General features: G+C 44.0%; 1 protein-coding gene across 1 annotated transcript in view; it reads left to right on the plus strand.

Moving 5' to 3' along the window:
• Positions 1-2,255: 2,255 nt before the first annotated feature.
• LOC126412395 (sorbitol dehydrogenase-like) overlaps positions 2,256-16,402 on the plus strand; it is a 111,053-nt gene continuing 96,906 nt past the window's right edge. The window contains exon 1 of the mRNA XM_050081973.1: positions 2,256-2,353. Within this exon, the coding sequence (XP_049937930.1) occupies positions 2,300-2,353 (54 nt within the window). The 5' untranslated portion in view covers positions 2,256-2,299. The remainder of the gene's footprint in view (positions 2,354-16,402) is intronic.

The raw sequence follows: 16,402 nt of genomic DNA on the forward strand, positions 1-16,402 counted from the left end.
CCTACTTTGTCCCCATATTGGCATACGGAAGTGAGACATGGGTAATGCACGAAAGCGACAAAAGTAGAATACAAGCTAGTGAAATGAAGTTCCAGAGGAGCAGGTTGAGTGTAACAAGACGAGACAGATTGCGAAATGTGTATGTGAGGGAAAGACTAAAGGAGGAACCAGTACAGGACAGGATAGAAAAATCAAGACTGCAGTGGTACGGACACATGAAGAGAATGGATGAGGGAAGAATTCCAAAGAGGATGTTTGATCTGCAACTGGAGGGGAAGAGGTCCAGGGGAAGACCAAGAGATAGATGGGTGAAGGGAGTGAAGGAATGTGTGGCGAGAAGAGGAGAGAACTGGACGAAGGTGGAAGAGGGGGAATGGTGGAAAGACAGAACACGATGGAGAGACTTGTGTTCCCGACAGACCCAGCCAGTGGCTGGAAACTGTCCAAGATGATGATGATGATGAGAGCACGCAAGGAGGAGAGTATTTTGCCATATCGTTGTTGTGTGAAAATACATTATCTACTTTGTTATTCCACTAACTAACAGACTTTTTCAACGAAAGAATATAATTTTTAAGGGCCTTCAGTAGCTCGCTAAAGGAGAAGTGCGGTGGGTTTTGGAACAACATAAGTGAAGAGATTACACGCTACTTTTTGCACTGTGGACGTGATTTTTCGTAAGTTATTGACCTTACTTTTCGTCAGTACCTTACTTAGTAAACTTAATAAACCACTGTTTCACAATTCTCTCGCAGTTGCGTTGCAAAAAATGTTAGTGAGGTGACGTTGTGTATACTCCGTTGCGTCAATTTTAACATGGAACAAGAGAGATGTAGGTTTTACTCAAAATTCGCCACTCATAAAACGTTAGAGACAGTTAACAAGTCAGGAGAAAATAAATCACTGCTTTTTTATTGCATTTTCAGCGGAATTCTTTTTAAATACTGTCCAAAGCAGAAGTGACAGTAGATCTTTTTGGATGGTCACCACGAAAGTGTGGGCGTGGAGAGGCTCCACTTAATATTTACAAAAAATGCGAGCGTAGGCTTCAGTTCAGAACAGCACTTACCTCCAGAGCTTGGCACTTCCCAAACAGCGCGTTGGTAACCGTTCATAACCCCCAACTACCGCTCTCCCCACGCTTGCCCTTCCGTGAGCGCAGGCCACGTTATTCTGTGCACACTCTGCTCTTAGGTACTTTAAGGCTGCAACTGTTTTTCACTACAACTATAATCCAATAGTAATGGATAACTTTGTTTATTTACGCTCAATGTGTTATATTTATTTACATTCAGGGCCAACTGCCTGGTCCTGTACCAATTCTTGATCCTTTGCGCGTCTTTCTGCAGTTCACTACACTATAGTGTTGTCGCATTACAACCTATCTACAGACAACAGCATCATCTGCAAGAATTATCATAGAGCTTCCAACGTCAACTGCTAGATCGTATACAAACATTGTAAACAGTCCTACAACATTCGCTTGATGTACTCCCGAAATTACCTTTTTCGTCTGTCGATTTCATTCCCTTAAAAATAATGTACTGAGTTGTACCTACAAGGAAGCCTTGAATTAGGTCGTAGATCTGGTCCGGTACTAGGTAATTTCGTATTTTGTTCACTACACGGCATTGGAGAACTGTATCGAATGCCTTCTTGAAGTCAAGGAACACAGAATGAGCCTGGGCGCATTTGTCTACGGAACTCCAGATTTCATGGATGAACAGAGCGAACTGTTTTTCACACGCTATCTGTTTAGGGAATATATGTTTCTTGAGAACGAAAATCTCTTCTGCAAAAGCTCATGTCACAATGCGAGAGTATAGAGCAAGTTCAGGGATATAGGGCAACAATTGTGTAAATCACATCGTCGACCCTTCTAGAAAAACAGGACTGACCTGTGATTTTTTCCCTTCAGCTAAATACTCGTATGTCCACGGACTTCCTTTTTGTCTACTTTGTCAGTTTCTCATATCGTAGTCTTCCTGTCCAGCTAGTGTTGAAAGCTGTTAAGCGAAATCTGGTAACGATATCAGCCACAGTTTCTTAGCCCGATCAGCAAACCGCTGCAGCTCTCTCACCTTGTCCCCGTGACAAACACCATTACCTTGGAAACTGTCAAGTTTCTCCCTCCAAGTCAAGATATTCAACAAGAGTGCTGTAAGTTGTTACGAAAGGCGCCCGACTGTCAGAAACGATAAACCACTGCCATATATATGTATTCTCGGGGCTGCGTAATTCTGTGTGCGTGACTCTGCCGACGATACGGGCCCAGTGTAGCAGCGTCGGAAACAAGAGTATGGCGTCGCAGAATCTGAGCGCTGTTCTCCACGGCAAGAATGATCTTCGCCTTGTGAGTATCCATTAACGAATCGATTGAGTTATCTTTCTGTCATACGGCCATAACATATCGAAGTATTTGTGTAATTCCAGTTTCGTGGCCCTGCGCAGAAGAATGTATTGTCATTTAGGATTAAAGTATCTCGCGTTTGTGACCGTACCACCACAAAAACTTAATCGGTTTAGTTGCTATTTCAATGAGCCTTAATTTGTTTGACGATGGCAGTATTGTCATCCCAACGATGTTCGTATCATCACTCAAAAGAAGGGCACCTATAATTATGATCGGGCCGGCCACTGTTGCCGAGCGATTCTAGGCGCTTCAGTCCGGAACCACGCTGCTGCTACGGTCGCAGGTTCGAATCCTGCCTCGGGCATGAATGTGTGTGATTTGTCCTTAGATTAGTTAGGTTTAAGTCGTTCTAAGTCTAGGGGACTGGTGACCTCAGATGTTAAGTCCCATAGTGCTTAGAGCCATTTCAACCATTTGAATCATGATTGAAACATTGGAGCACATGAAACCATTGTGCTGTAACAAGTTCAGAAGCACTTATCCAAAGTATCACCGTCCAATGAATCCTGCTCTCTTATGTATTCTTCATTTTTATGTAATAGCATCCGGTTTAAGAAATTTATGTACTCTAGGTAATATAATACATTCGCGTTGTAATGAGATGTAGCAGATAATCGAATCACTTGCTGATCAGTAGAGCGAGTGTTACAACTGGGTTACTGCCTAAGATCTTTAGCTAGATTCAGAGGACCTACAGGAAGTTCGCAGTTCAATTTAAAGTCTTTGTAGAGCTCTGTAAGCCTGTCAATGCTCTACAATCCGAGATTTGGAGTATGAAGAATGAGATTTTCACTCTGCAGCGGAGTGTGCGCTGATATGAAACTTCCTGGCAGATTAAAACTGTGTGCCCGACCGAGACTCGAACTCGGGACCTTTGCCTTTCGCGGGCAAGTGCTCTACCAACTGAGCTACCGAAGCACGACTCACGTCCGGTACTCACAGCTTTACTTCTGCCAGTACCTCGTCTCCTACCTTCCAAACTTTACAGAAGCTCTCCTGCGAACCTTGCAGAACTAGCACTCCTGAAAGAAAGGATATTGCGGAGACATGGCTTAGCCACAGCCTGGGGGATGTTTCCAGAATGAGATTTTCACTCTGCAGCGGAGTGTGCGCTGATATGAAACTTCCTGGCAGATTAAAACTGTGTGCCCGACCGAGACTCGAACTCGGGACCTTTGCCTTTCGCGGGCAAGTGCTCTACCAACTGAGCTACCGAAGCACGACTCACGTCCGGTACTCACAGCTTTACTTCTGCCAGTACCTCGTCTCCTACCTTCCAAACTTTACAGAAGCTCTCCTGCGAACCTTGCAGAACTAGCACTCCTGAACAGCGCACACTCCGCTGCAGAGTGAAAATCTCATTCTGGAAACATCCCCCAGGTTGTGGCTAAGCCATGTCTCCGCAATATCCTTTCTTTCAGGAGTGCTAGTTCTGCAAGGTTCGCAGGAGAGCTTCTGTAAAGTTTGGAAGGTAGGAGACGAGGTACTGGCAGAAGTAAAGCTATGAGTACCGGACGTGAGTCCTGCTTCGGTAGCTCAGTTGGTAGAGCACTTGCCCGCGAAAGGCAAAGGTCCCGAGTTCGAGTCTCGGTCGGGCACACAGTTTTAATCTGCCAGGAAGTTTCAATCCGAGATTTGATTCATCTCAGAGTCTGAATCAGGAAAACGAAAATTTAAAAGAGTGTATTGCAAAGAAGTATCCGTAACCAGACAGGAACAAAGGTTATTTAGTAGGGATGAGTTGTCCATTGAGGCAGAGTTCCAAGAAAACACTGCCCTGATGGCAGCCTTGACACAGCTGGTTCTCTTTCAACAGCTGCTTTGCTCCTCTTGCGTTGTTTTCCATCTCAGATTGGAACGTTATGCAGGGCACATGACGACGCATAATCTACTTCGTATCGTCAAGGAGGTTACTCGGTACTTCGACAGTCTCGAGTCAGCCTCCAGTGACAACTATTCTAGGTGGCAAGAGTCTGCCACGCTGTCTAGCATAAGAAACTTAATGTAAACTCTTCATTCAAGATAAGCTGGGCTCATATTAGATCATCGTCAATTAAATGAGGTAAGCGACTTCGCTTACAGGATCGCTACCATGGACATGCGTCTTCACTACTTATGCCGCCACTTACCTATAACGGAGGGTACCAACAGAATGATGTAGGCAAACGACATGTCAGTCATCATACGAAGTTGATGACCTGTCGTACTATAGCGCGGAATACAACCTATCACGACTGTGATCGACCGTAAAATGCTCATCGAACAGCGTCCATTAGAATCTTCTATATCCTCATCACACAGAAGCAGCCCGTAAAATATATTGGCTACATCAGAATGAAGCTTGGACTTGGCCATGACAGTATGTATGGAAATGAATCTCCCCATTTCAGAATGTTGTGCTGAGCAGGGTCTTTGTCTCTCGGAAGCAATGTACTGCTTGAGAACGACATGCACGCACAAGAGTGTTTTAATTAGAAAAGCCTATTTAATAGTGCTTGGATGTGCGACGGTCTGGTCCCTCGCTTTTGTTAAGTGGCACGCACTCAGCCCTTGTGGGGCAAATTTAGAAACTACTTAATTGAGAGGTAGCAGCTCTGGTCTCGTCAACTGATAACGGCCGGGAGAGCGGAGTGCTGACCACATGCCCCTCCGTATCCTGTGACGCTTAATAGCTGAGGACGACACGGTGGTCGGTTGGTAACATTGGGCCTTCAAGGCCTGTTTGGATTGAATTTTACTTACCAGTCTGAAACACCCTCTTTCTCCCAGATGACGATGGCGACGTATTGTGGCACAGACTCTACAAGACACCAAAAATGGTGGGGAGCCAAATTGCTCTATGATTGTTCGGTTAGCACCCTCACGTCACGATCACTGGTTGAAGCCGTATTCAAGGCGGAGACATCTTGCTCTGCAGCATCTCAAGTGTGATCAGTACGGCTGAGATAAGATGATCTGTGTGGCCACATCCTCATGTGAGCAGACTGTACCTCAAACCTTTCTGTCCAAACTAGTTGGAGGTATGGGTGATCTACTTTCTTACTCTAGGCGAAGCAACAGACAGAAGATCTCTGTATGAAACTCCAGCAAGATATTGTGGCAGGGACCTCAATTCGCCCATGTAAATGCCCCCATCTATCTTTTCCCCCCTTCTTCCTGTACCTCTGCCTCTGTCCCCCTCCACTCCCCACCCTTCAAACTCACACCTTCCTCGAGAATAACTCATGCCTGAACGGAACCATATTAGTAAGCAGGATACATCATCTTAATAGTTTACAGTGTATGCCACCATTCTGTAATTTTATTTTCATGCTTCGAACCACCAGCGACGCTGTTCCACCGACCATGCTTATTCCTGTGTCCACTGAGACGCGTGGTGACCAAACGTGTGAATGGCGATTTCTGTACCCTTTTGCTGAGAGTTTTCTTTTTTATTTCAGTTTATTGGCTTTCTGTTCATGCCCATTCACCCATCGCAGTAATGGAAAGATGATACGATTGGCGACTATGATCTTGTCAGTTACGGCGATACAAAGGAAACGACAACACAACATGCAGATCCCGAGCGGAGAAAAATGCCGTCCCGAGCAGAACTCGAACTCGGACCCTTTCGGTAGGCAATCTGCTGTGCTGACCTCGTGCCTACCGAGGCTGATAGGCAGATAGTTTGTTTCGACAGCAGGGCTTCTGATTCGTACTTGTCGTCCACCATTGTCTTGGTGAGTGATCTGCTGCACTATGATTTTTCTATCTGCTATTGTTCACGATCTGCATATTGAACAAGCAGTAAAGGAAACAAAAGAAAAATTCGGAGTAGGTATTAAAATTCATGGAGAAGAAATAAAAACTTTGTAGTTCCTCCAGAGATAGCAAGGGACTTGGAAGAGCAGTTGAACGGAATGGACAATGTCTTGAAAGAAGGATATAAGATGAACATCAACAAAAGCAAAACGAGGGTAATGGAATGCAGCCAAATTAAGTCGGGTGATGCTGAGGGAATTAGATTAGGAAATGAGACACTTACAGTAGTAAAGGAGTTTTGCTATTTGGGGAGGAAAATAACTGATGATTGTCGAAGTAGAGAAGATATAAAATGTAGACTGGCAATGGCAGGGAAAGTGTTCCTGAAGAAGAGAAATTTGTTAACATCGAGTATAGATTTAAGTGTCAGGAAGTCGTTTCTGAAAGTATTTATATGGAGTGTAGCCATGTATGGAAGTGAAACATGTACGATAAATAGTTTAGACAAGAAGAGAATAGAAGCTTTCGAAATGTGGTGCTACAGAAGAATGATGAAGATTAGATGGGTAGATCACATAACTATGCGAAGGTATTGAATAGAATTGGGGAGAAGAGGAGTTTATGGCACAACTTGACTAGAAGAAGGGATCGGTTGGTAGGACATGTTCTGAGGTATCAAGGGGTCACCTATTTAGTATTGGAGGGCAGCGTGGAGGGTAAAAATCGTACAGGGAGGTCAAGAGATGAATACACTAAGCAGATTCAGATGGACGTAGGTTGCAGTAGGTACTGGGAGATGAAGAAGCTTGCACAGGATAGAGTAGCATGGAGAGCTGCATCAAACCAGTCTCAGGACTGAAGACCACAACAACAACATTGTTCACGATGCCAACGCCCCTGCCGCAGTGGTAATACCAGTTCCCGCCATATCACCGAAGTTAAGTGCTGTCGGGCTTGACTAGCATTTGGATGGGTCACCGTACGGGTCTGCGGAGTGCTGTTGACAAGCGGGCTGCAGCCTTTGTAACGCTAATTGACGAGCTACTTGACTCAGAAGTAGCGGCACCGGTCACTAAAACTGACAATGACCGGGAGAGCTGTGTGCTAACCACATACCCTCCACACGCGCATTCAAATGGCTCTGAGCACTATGCGACTTAACTTCTGAGGTCATCAGTCGCCTAGAACTTAGAACTAATTAAACCTAACTAACCTAAGGACATCACACACATGCATGCCCGAGGCAGGATTCGAACCTGCGACCGCAGCGGTCGCTCGGTTCCAAATTGTAGCGCTTGGAACCGCACGGTCACTCCGGCCGGCCATACGCGCATTCAGTGACGCCTAAGGTCTGGGGATGACACGGCGACCGGTCGGTATCGTTGGACCTTCAAGGCATGTTCGGAAAGCGTGTCTTTCTTTGCGTGTTTTTTTCACGATAGTCGACATTGTCCTGACATCAAGACGTTGTTATCCTCCAAAGCTGACACAGGCGCGACTGGTTTTTTTTTTTTTTCTTTTTTCGAATCGAAGTATTCATGGTACATTCTCGACGTGAATATCTCAGTGGTTACACAACATGGGAGGAGCGTACCGTACATCAGGGGCCAACGATTTGACCGAAATCAAATTTGAATACTGTTTCTGTATTTACAGCCACCGAATACCCAGAGACAAATGTAACAGAGGAAGGAGAACGTGCATTGACCTCCCCTACTATGTCTGGGTACGTGGCCATCTATTATGATTCCGACAACAGCCATGTAAATAATGACGCGCTGAAACTGGTATGACATGCGCAATTGTCTCAGCTGCAATATGACGCCGCAGATAAGAAAGCGAGATGCTGATTTCAGGATTTCCGAAATGATATCAATATCGGGCTCAAGACTGGTTCTTGTACCCAATGCTACACCGCTCATGAATCCTGACAGACTGACAAAAACACTTATTTCGGTAAACCGCAAATGAGTAACACATGATGTAGAATAACTGTAAGGGGACGTAAATGGACTCCGAATTTCCCCACAGGATATCGAGAAAAGACTGCCACTCAGAAAGGATCTGGAAGATTTCAAAGGTTTCCGTGAAAAACCCTACAAACGCGTGAGGCTTTTGAACTGAAGAAAGAACAGAGAATGGGAAATGATGAGAGAAATGTGGAAGGAAAGGAAGCAGGAAGAAAGGAAATAAACTGAGTAATACGACACGTTTATTATTTCCGATAGCAAGATTTTATTCAGGATTCCAATACACCATACTTTTTTCCCACTCTTTTAGCTACAAGATCCTATTGCTCTACATAATCACCTTGCTGGTATGGCATGCGCAATTGTCTCAGCTGCAACATGAATAGTCGACTTCGTAGCCAACGTCTTGCTGCATCAATAACCTCCCCATCATCCATGCACTGCTTCTCATGGAGTGCATCCTTCATTGGGACAAACAGATGGAAGTCGGAAGGTGCGGCATCGGGGCTGTGCGGTGGCTGAGGAAGACCAGTCCAGTGAAGTTTTGTGATTTCCACTCTGGTACGCAGACTTGTGGAAGGCCTTGCGTTGTTACGGAGAAGGAGAAGCTCCTTTGAACTTTTATGGCGACGAACACCATACAGGAGTCATAGCGGTGTGCGACCGGCCGGCACGCCGGAGGTCGGACGGGTTTGCGCGACCTCGCTGCAATGATGACAGATGCCTCACCTAACGAATCACCATGCTTTTGTTCTCTGGTAGGTCTCTGCAGACATTCTGCAAACGCCTATGAATATATGTGATGTTCTGTTTTTTCTACTCAAAACCCACCTCCGTTACAGACAACATTTTGAAGGTTACGTATAGCGCCGCCACCTATCGGAACTTCATGAAACTACAGGGGCTGAAGCGGAATATCCCACAAGACATTCCGGATTCGTTCAACCGAAACTGGCCGAGAACAATACGTGTTACAGTACTTACTGAATACCCTTCTTGTATAAATGCAGCTCGTACATAAAAGACGAAGAAACTGCTGGTCATTAAAATTGCGATACTATGAAAATTGCACGGAACTAAATTAAAATTGGCTTGTAGTGAATATGCCAAAGATTAGCATTACAGTGCAGCTGCAGGAAGTAGGTGGGATTAAGCGATGTTCTGTATACAAGGAAAATTTGCGTAGCGGTTTTCTCATTGAGAAATTGCATTACAATGTTGTTTACTTGTGAAACGATAGTGTTATTCCTCGAGTAGGAATAAGTAACATCTACAGGCACGTATCAAAATTCGACAGCTGTAGGATTTTCGCCTTCTTGTCGTTCCGCAGTAGTACTGCTAACGTTAGTAGGGATCCAACGATTGTCGTGCAAATATGGAATCAGCCCATTCAGGAAGCTCATACTCAGCTCCAGGCAGGAAGTCAGCGAACCGACATTACTAGCGGCCAAAAGGACACTTACTTTTCTGTCGGCCGTGTAGGATCGAAAAGCCACGTCTCGTAACTTGAGTCAGGAAATGGGCTAATTTGCTGTAACATAAATTCCACATGGGCAGTGGGAGGTCTAGAACACCACAGACTGTCACCACGGGGACCGTCGTTGGGGCTTGCAGTCTTACGTTTGTAAATGGACAGTGGGACGTCTGGAGCACCACGGAGTCTCGCCACGGAGACAATTGTTGAGGCTTGCAGTAACGTAAGTTCCCACCCGAACGGTGGAACATCTGGAGTATGACGGATTGTCACCGCAGCGACCAAACTTTCCTTGAGGGGAAAGGAGAAAGTGACGCGCCGACGGTGGTGCAACCAAACGACAAACACTGGACATGGGAATGACACCACATCGACTTTTCAGATAAGTTCCCATTCTGTGTAAACATTAAGATGCACATAAAAGTGTGCACAGACTCCGAGGTAAATGAACGACTCCAGATTGCATCAATCATAGGCCCAGTGCCTGGCGTAATTGCATGAGGTTCCATTGAGTACAGAACACAGTCACCTCTAGTTCGCATAATCGCAAATGTGGATAGAAGCCGTTACATCTCTGACTTCTTCAAGGCTGGCGGCTTTGCCCTATGAGGTGCCCTTGACATTGCGTTTGAACATCATGTTTTATGCTCAAAAACTATGACGGTCTTGTAAGAACGAAAATCTTATTTACAAAAATCTACATGGATTCCGGATACAGAGTTCTTGTGATAGCTTGCTCTGTTTCTCCATGAGATACATAGCGTTGTAGACGACGGTACTCAGGTAGATGCCGTGTTCCTTGACTTTAGGAATGCATTTGACACAGTCTTGCACTGCCATTTACCGAAAAAACGAGCTTATCGAGTATCGGACCACATTTATACGGAATTCAAGACTTCCTTGCAGATACGACTCAACATTGCGCCCTTAACGAAACAAAATCGACAGAAGTAAATTTACGGAAACGATCTTATTGTTTACAGTGTATGTAGACAATCTAGTAGGTGTTGGATGATCTTTAATACTGTCCGCAGATGATGCGGTTGTCTATAACAAAGTAGCAACGCCAGAAGACAGTGTCGATTTGCAGAATGAGCTGCAGAGGATTGATGAACGGTGCAGTCTCTGACACTTGAGCCTGAACGTAAATGAATGTAACGCTTTGCGCATGTAGAGGAAAGGAAATTCACTAATGTGTAACTATACCTCTGATGAGAAACTATTGGAAACAATATCTATGGTAAAATATCTAGGAGTAACTATCCAGAGAGGAATGATCACAAAAATTTAATAGTAAGAAAAGCAGGTACCAGACTGGGATTCATAGGAAGAATCTTAAGTAAATGTTACCCATCTACGAAGGAAATGGCTTATAACACGCTTGTTGGACCGATTCTTGAGTGCTGCTCATCAGTATAGGATCCTTACCAAGCAGGACCGATGGAAGAAATAGAGAAGACCCAACAAAGAGCTGAGCGTTTCGTCACACCATCGTTTATCAGCGAAATGACCAACAAATTACATTGGCAGACATTATAAGAGAGGCATTCTGCGTCATGAAGGGGTATACTACTGAAATTTCGAGAACGTGGACAACAAATTACTTTCTCCCACATACATTTCGCTTTATGACCACGACGAGAAAATTTGAGAAATTAGAGCCAGTACACTCGCCGACAATTATTCTTCCCACGCACCAGTCGCCACTGGACCAAAGCAGGGGGAGGGGGGTCAGTTAGTGATGCCGGAAGTACCCTCCGCCACACTGTTTGATGGCTTGCGTTTTATGATGTAGATGTAGGTAATGTAAGACCGCATGTACACCGTGCTATCCCGACCTACCTCAATGTAGACGATGTTCAACTGTTTCCATAGACAGCATGTCATCCAGATCTCATTGAGAGACTGGTACACCACCAACTGTCAGCTACTACAACTGATGGACTACAGCGTACCGTTGAAGCACTACGGACTCCTACACCTGCATCTGCCATCCAAGTTCAGTTCGACTTCATGTGCGACTGGATTAGAGTCGTCGTTGCTTCCAGACGTGGTAGTTATGGGTATTAAATGTCGTACGCCGTACACCGCAAATCAGCTACAAATGAAATCAAGTTTTCTTCCTACTATCTGTGTGCATGCGACGGCATGTGTACCTAATATGTCCCACAACGCCTCGCACAGAAACAGAATTTTCCGGCGCTCATACCTCGGCTTCTACTGGTGCTAAAAAAAGGTGGTTTGGATAGCCCTTTAGCTAGGCACCATTTGTATGCCCAATAGAAGGATTATCTTAGCTTCACTATCCTACAGTACAAGGTCAAACTGTGAATATTACACACTACCTCCCGCTTAGGCAAATGGAGCAAAGTGGCTGATTCTTCTTGAATTTGATGTGATCTACTGTGGATCTGACGGGACTTACGAAGCACCAGTAATTCATGAGCGGTTCCTCGGAAAACGCCACAAACGTGTGTTTTCTATATTTTCGCTGTCACTATCGGACCAAAACTCAGCCGAGGATTCCAACAAGACAATGCACAGCAAATGGCTGAAATCTTTTTCAAAAATCTTTATCCCTTATCGATACACATCCCAAATAGTTGTTGTTTGGGTACCTAAACAAAGCCGCGCATGCACAGAGCAGTAGTTTTACGATGTGTTTCTAAGATCCTGGTCTCGAACATCCTTGAAAATTTTCTTCATATCTTTACCCGTTTCCCAGATACAGTGGTTCAAAGTTACTCTTCACGTGCACGTAGAAAACGCACGTAAAATCCGACGTGAGGCCAAAACGTAGTTTATGAAGTGATGCAGCGCGGAAAAATATGCTGTAAAATGTCTTCGTAATCGTCTGGGAGCCCCATGCTCTAGTACTAAAGCATATGCAAAATTATGTTGCACGTCAAATCCGGTCTGAGGTGTAAAATTAGTTTTATGTTATTCCAGTTTCACATAAGTAAACTATCTAAATTCTTCTGACTAATAAATTTCTTTTCATATGAGTTACATGCCCTGCAGCAGCAAGGAAAAGAAGGGAACCAGCGGAAAAATGCTCCTAAGGAGCGCTAAAAGTACGAATATTATACCGTTTATCTAAAGGACTGTGACTGAAAAGCAGGATATCAGCTGCCTCGTTTTATGTTCCTTAGTACCTTTAATAACTTTCCCAAAAATTTTGGCATGTAGACATATTCACCCTGTCTTATGCTGAGAGAGAAGAAGACAGTGGTATTGGCAAAGATACGGAAAAGTAATTTTTTTTTTAAATCTCATGGGACTTAACTGCTAAGGTCATCAGTCCCTAAGCTTACACAATACTTATCCTAAATCATCCTAAGGACAAACATACACACCCATGCCCGAGGGAGGACTCGAACCTCCGCCGGGACCAGCCGTACAGTCCATGACTGCAGCGCCTCAGACCGCTCGGCTAATTCCGCGCGGCAAAAGTAATAAATACTGGTAGACAGTAAACAGTGCGAAAGAGAGAATGGCAGTGTGAGAGGAAGAGGAGGACAAAGTGGCATTGAAACATAGTTGGCAGTGATAGAACAGCGCTGGGAAAAGCGTGGAGGAGACAGTGCCACTGAGGGTGGGGGGGAGGGGGCAGGAGGAGAATAAAAAGAGAGAAGAAGTGGAAGTAGATGAGTGCCAGTGATAATGAGAGACAGAGTATATTACAGTGACAACGAGGATAGAGGGATAGTGACAGTGAGAAGAGATATTAGCAGCAGGAAGGAAGGAATGAGATATTAGCAGCAAGAGAGAGCAAGAAGGAAACAGTGACAGTGAGGAGATATAGTAGCACGACAGGACGTAGGGAACTGTGGCTGTGACACAGGAGACAGTAACAGACTCGAAGAGACAGTGACAGTCAGTTTGGGCTGAATGAGTGAGTGAGAAAGAGCAACTGGGAGCGGATTTGTGTGGGCGACTTACAGCGGTGGGCTAGTGTGTGTGAATTAGTTACAGTTAGGGGACTTTTGGGAGTTTGAAGCGAGTTGCATGTTAAAAAGAGCGCGAATATGTTCACACGCCAAAATTTCAGGGTAATTTTTTAAATGCGCTGAGGAAGGTAGAATGAGGCAGCTGGTATCCCACATTTCAGTCAGAGTCTTTAAATACACCGGAACATATTCGGATTTTTGTGCTCCGATACAAGCATTTTTCCACCGATACTGTATAAGCACAGTAAGTAAAGTTTCCTTATTGATGTTGCAATCTTAATGGTCCACAGTGTAGTAATAACAATAATAATAATGATAATAATAGTGACAGTGAAGAGCTCAAAAGTAAGAATGAGTAAGTGTACAAAACATAATGACTTACCAATCTCTGAGAAGGGGAATTTCAGGTCAACTGCCTCGTATTTGGAATGTGGGAAACATCTAATATCCATGAGCTCTAATGGAGTAAGGAGTGCCTCCAAATACTTGGACAGAAATCGTTGTTTTTCTGAGAGATTTTTAATCTCTGTTATTTATCTGCTATTGTGATGTAGGTCATGTTCCTACTACCGAGCAGCATGTAGAGAAGTCGGCCATATGATGGAGCCAGACACAATGGGCTTTGCTCGAACGGGCTATTCAGGTAATGGTGTTACGACCGAGCAGATATAATCGTGCATAAATTGATCGGACGGTAAAGTAAACAGAGTGCGAAGATCACTGCGCTTGTCTTCAGGTAGTCAGCATAAGGAAAACAGATGGTGAAAGGTGATCAAAATGACGAGAGTCACAAATATATAGTATATCAATATGGCTACACTACAAATCGCCCTTAGGTGGCTGGCAGAGGGTTCATCGAACCACCTTTACAACAATTCTGTTATTCCAGTCTCGAACAGTGTGCGGAAAAAAACCAACAGCTGTATCTTTCCGTGCGAATTCTCGTTTGCTTACAGTATTATTATGATCGTTTCTCCCCATGTAGGTCGTCGTCAACAAAATATTTTCGCGTTAGGAGGAGGAAGTTGGTGATTAAATTTCGTGAGAAGTTCCCGTCGCAACGATAAACGCCTTTCTTTTAATGATGTCCTCCCAAATCCTTTATCATGTCAGTGAGACTCTCTCCCCTATATCTCGATAACACAAAACGTGCTGCCTTTCTATGAACTTGCTCGATGTACTCAATTAATCTTCTCTGGTAAGGATCCCACACCGCGCAACAGTACTCCAAAAGGGGACGGACAAGAGTAGTGTAGGCAGTCCTTTAGTAGATCTGTTACATTTCTAAGTCTTCTGCCAATAAAACTCTGTCTTTGGTTTGCCTCCCCCATAACATTTTCTGTGTGTTCTTTCCAATATAAGTTGTTCGTCATTGTAAGTCCTAGCTATTTAGTTGAATTTACGGCCCCTGGATTTAATTCATTTATCGTGTAACCGAAGTTTAACGAATTCCTTTTAGCGCTTGTTTGGATGACCTCACACTTTTCATTATTTATGGTCATTTGCCAATTTTCACCATACAGGTATCTATTGTTTTGATCTTCTGATGACTTTACTAGTCGGTAAACGACAGCATCATCTGCAAACACCCTAAGATGGCCTCTCTGATTGTCTCTTAAATCGTTTATACAGATAAGGAACAACAGAAGGCCTATAACACTGTCATGGGGAACGCCAGAAATCACTTCTGTTTAACTCGATGGCATTCCGTCAGTTACTATGAACTGTCACCTTTCTGACAGGAAATCAGGAATACAGTGACATAAGTAAGACAATCTTCTATAAGCACGCAGTTTTATTACAAGCCGCCTGTGAGGTACTGTGTCAAATCCTTCTGGAAATCTAGAAACACTGAATCAATTTGAAGTCCTTTGTCGATAGCACTCAGCAATTCATTTGAGTAAAGAGCTACTCGTATTTCACAAAAACGGTGTTTCCCAAATACCAGTTGACTATGTGTCTTTGACTATGTGTCAGTAGACCGTTCTCCTCGAGGTAATTCACACTTTTCGAACACAATATATCTTCCGAAAACCTGCTGCATGTCGACGTTAATGATATGGTCTGTAATGTAGTGGATTACTCCTATTGCCTTTCTTGAACATTAGTGTGACTCCTACAACTTTCGAGTCTTTGGACACGGATCTTTCTTCGAGCGAACGATTGTGTATGATTATTAAGTACGGAGCTATTGCATCAACACATTCTGAAACGAACCAACTAGTGTACAGTCTGCACCGGAAGACTTGTTTTTGTAAAGTGATTTAAGTTTCCTCACTTCTCCGAGATTATTTACTTCTAAGTTACTCATGTTGGCAGCTGTTCTTGTTTCGAATGCTGGAATAGATACTTCGTCTTCTTTAGCGAAAGAATTTCGAAAGGCTGTGTTTAATAGCTCAGTTTTTGCAGCACTATCATCGATGGTATATCCATTGCTATCGGCAAGAGAAGGCACTGATTGTGTCTTGCCGCAAGCATACTTTACATACGACCTGAACGTCTGAGCACTTGCTGCCAAGTTTCAAGGCAAAGTTCCGTTTCGGTAACAAGTATAAACTTCTCGCACTGAACCCCGCGCTAAATTTCGAGCATCTGTAAAAGATCGCCAATGTTGTAGGTTTTGCTTTTATTTAAATCTGACATGCTTTTTTCGTTGTTCTGCAACAATGTTCCGTGATATTTTGTGTATCATGGGGGATCAGCTCCGTCGTTTGTTAATTTATTTGGTGTAAATCTCTCAATTGCTGTTGATTCTATGTCTTTGAATTCAAACCATTTATGGTCTACATTTACATTGTTAATTTTGGAGGGAGTGGAGATTATCTCTCAAGCGAAATTTCATCTGCTTTCTTGA

This window comes from Schistocerca serialis, chromosome 7 (genome assembly GCF_023864345.2).
Source record: "Schistocerca serialis cubense isolate TAMUIC-IGC-003099 chromosome 7, iqSchSeri2.2, whole genome shotgun sequence".
In the NCBI taxonomy this organism is placed as follows: Eukaryota; Metazoa; Arthropoda; class Insecta; order Orthoptera; family Acrididae; genus Schistocerca; species Schistocerca serialis.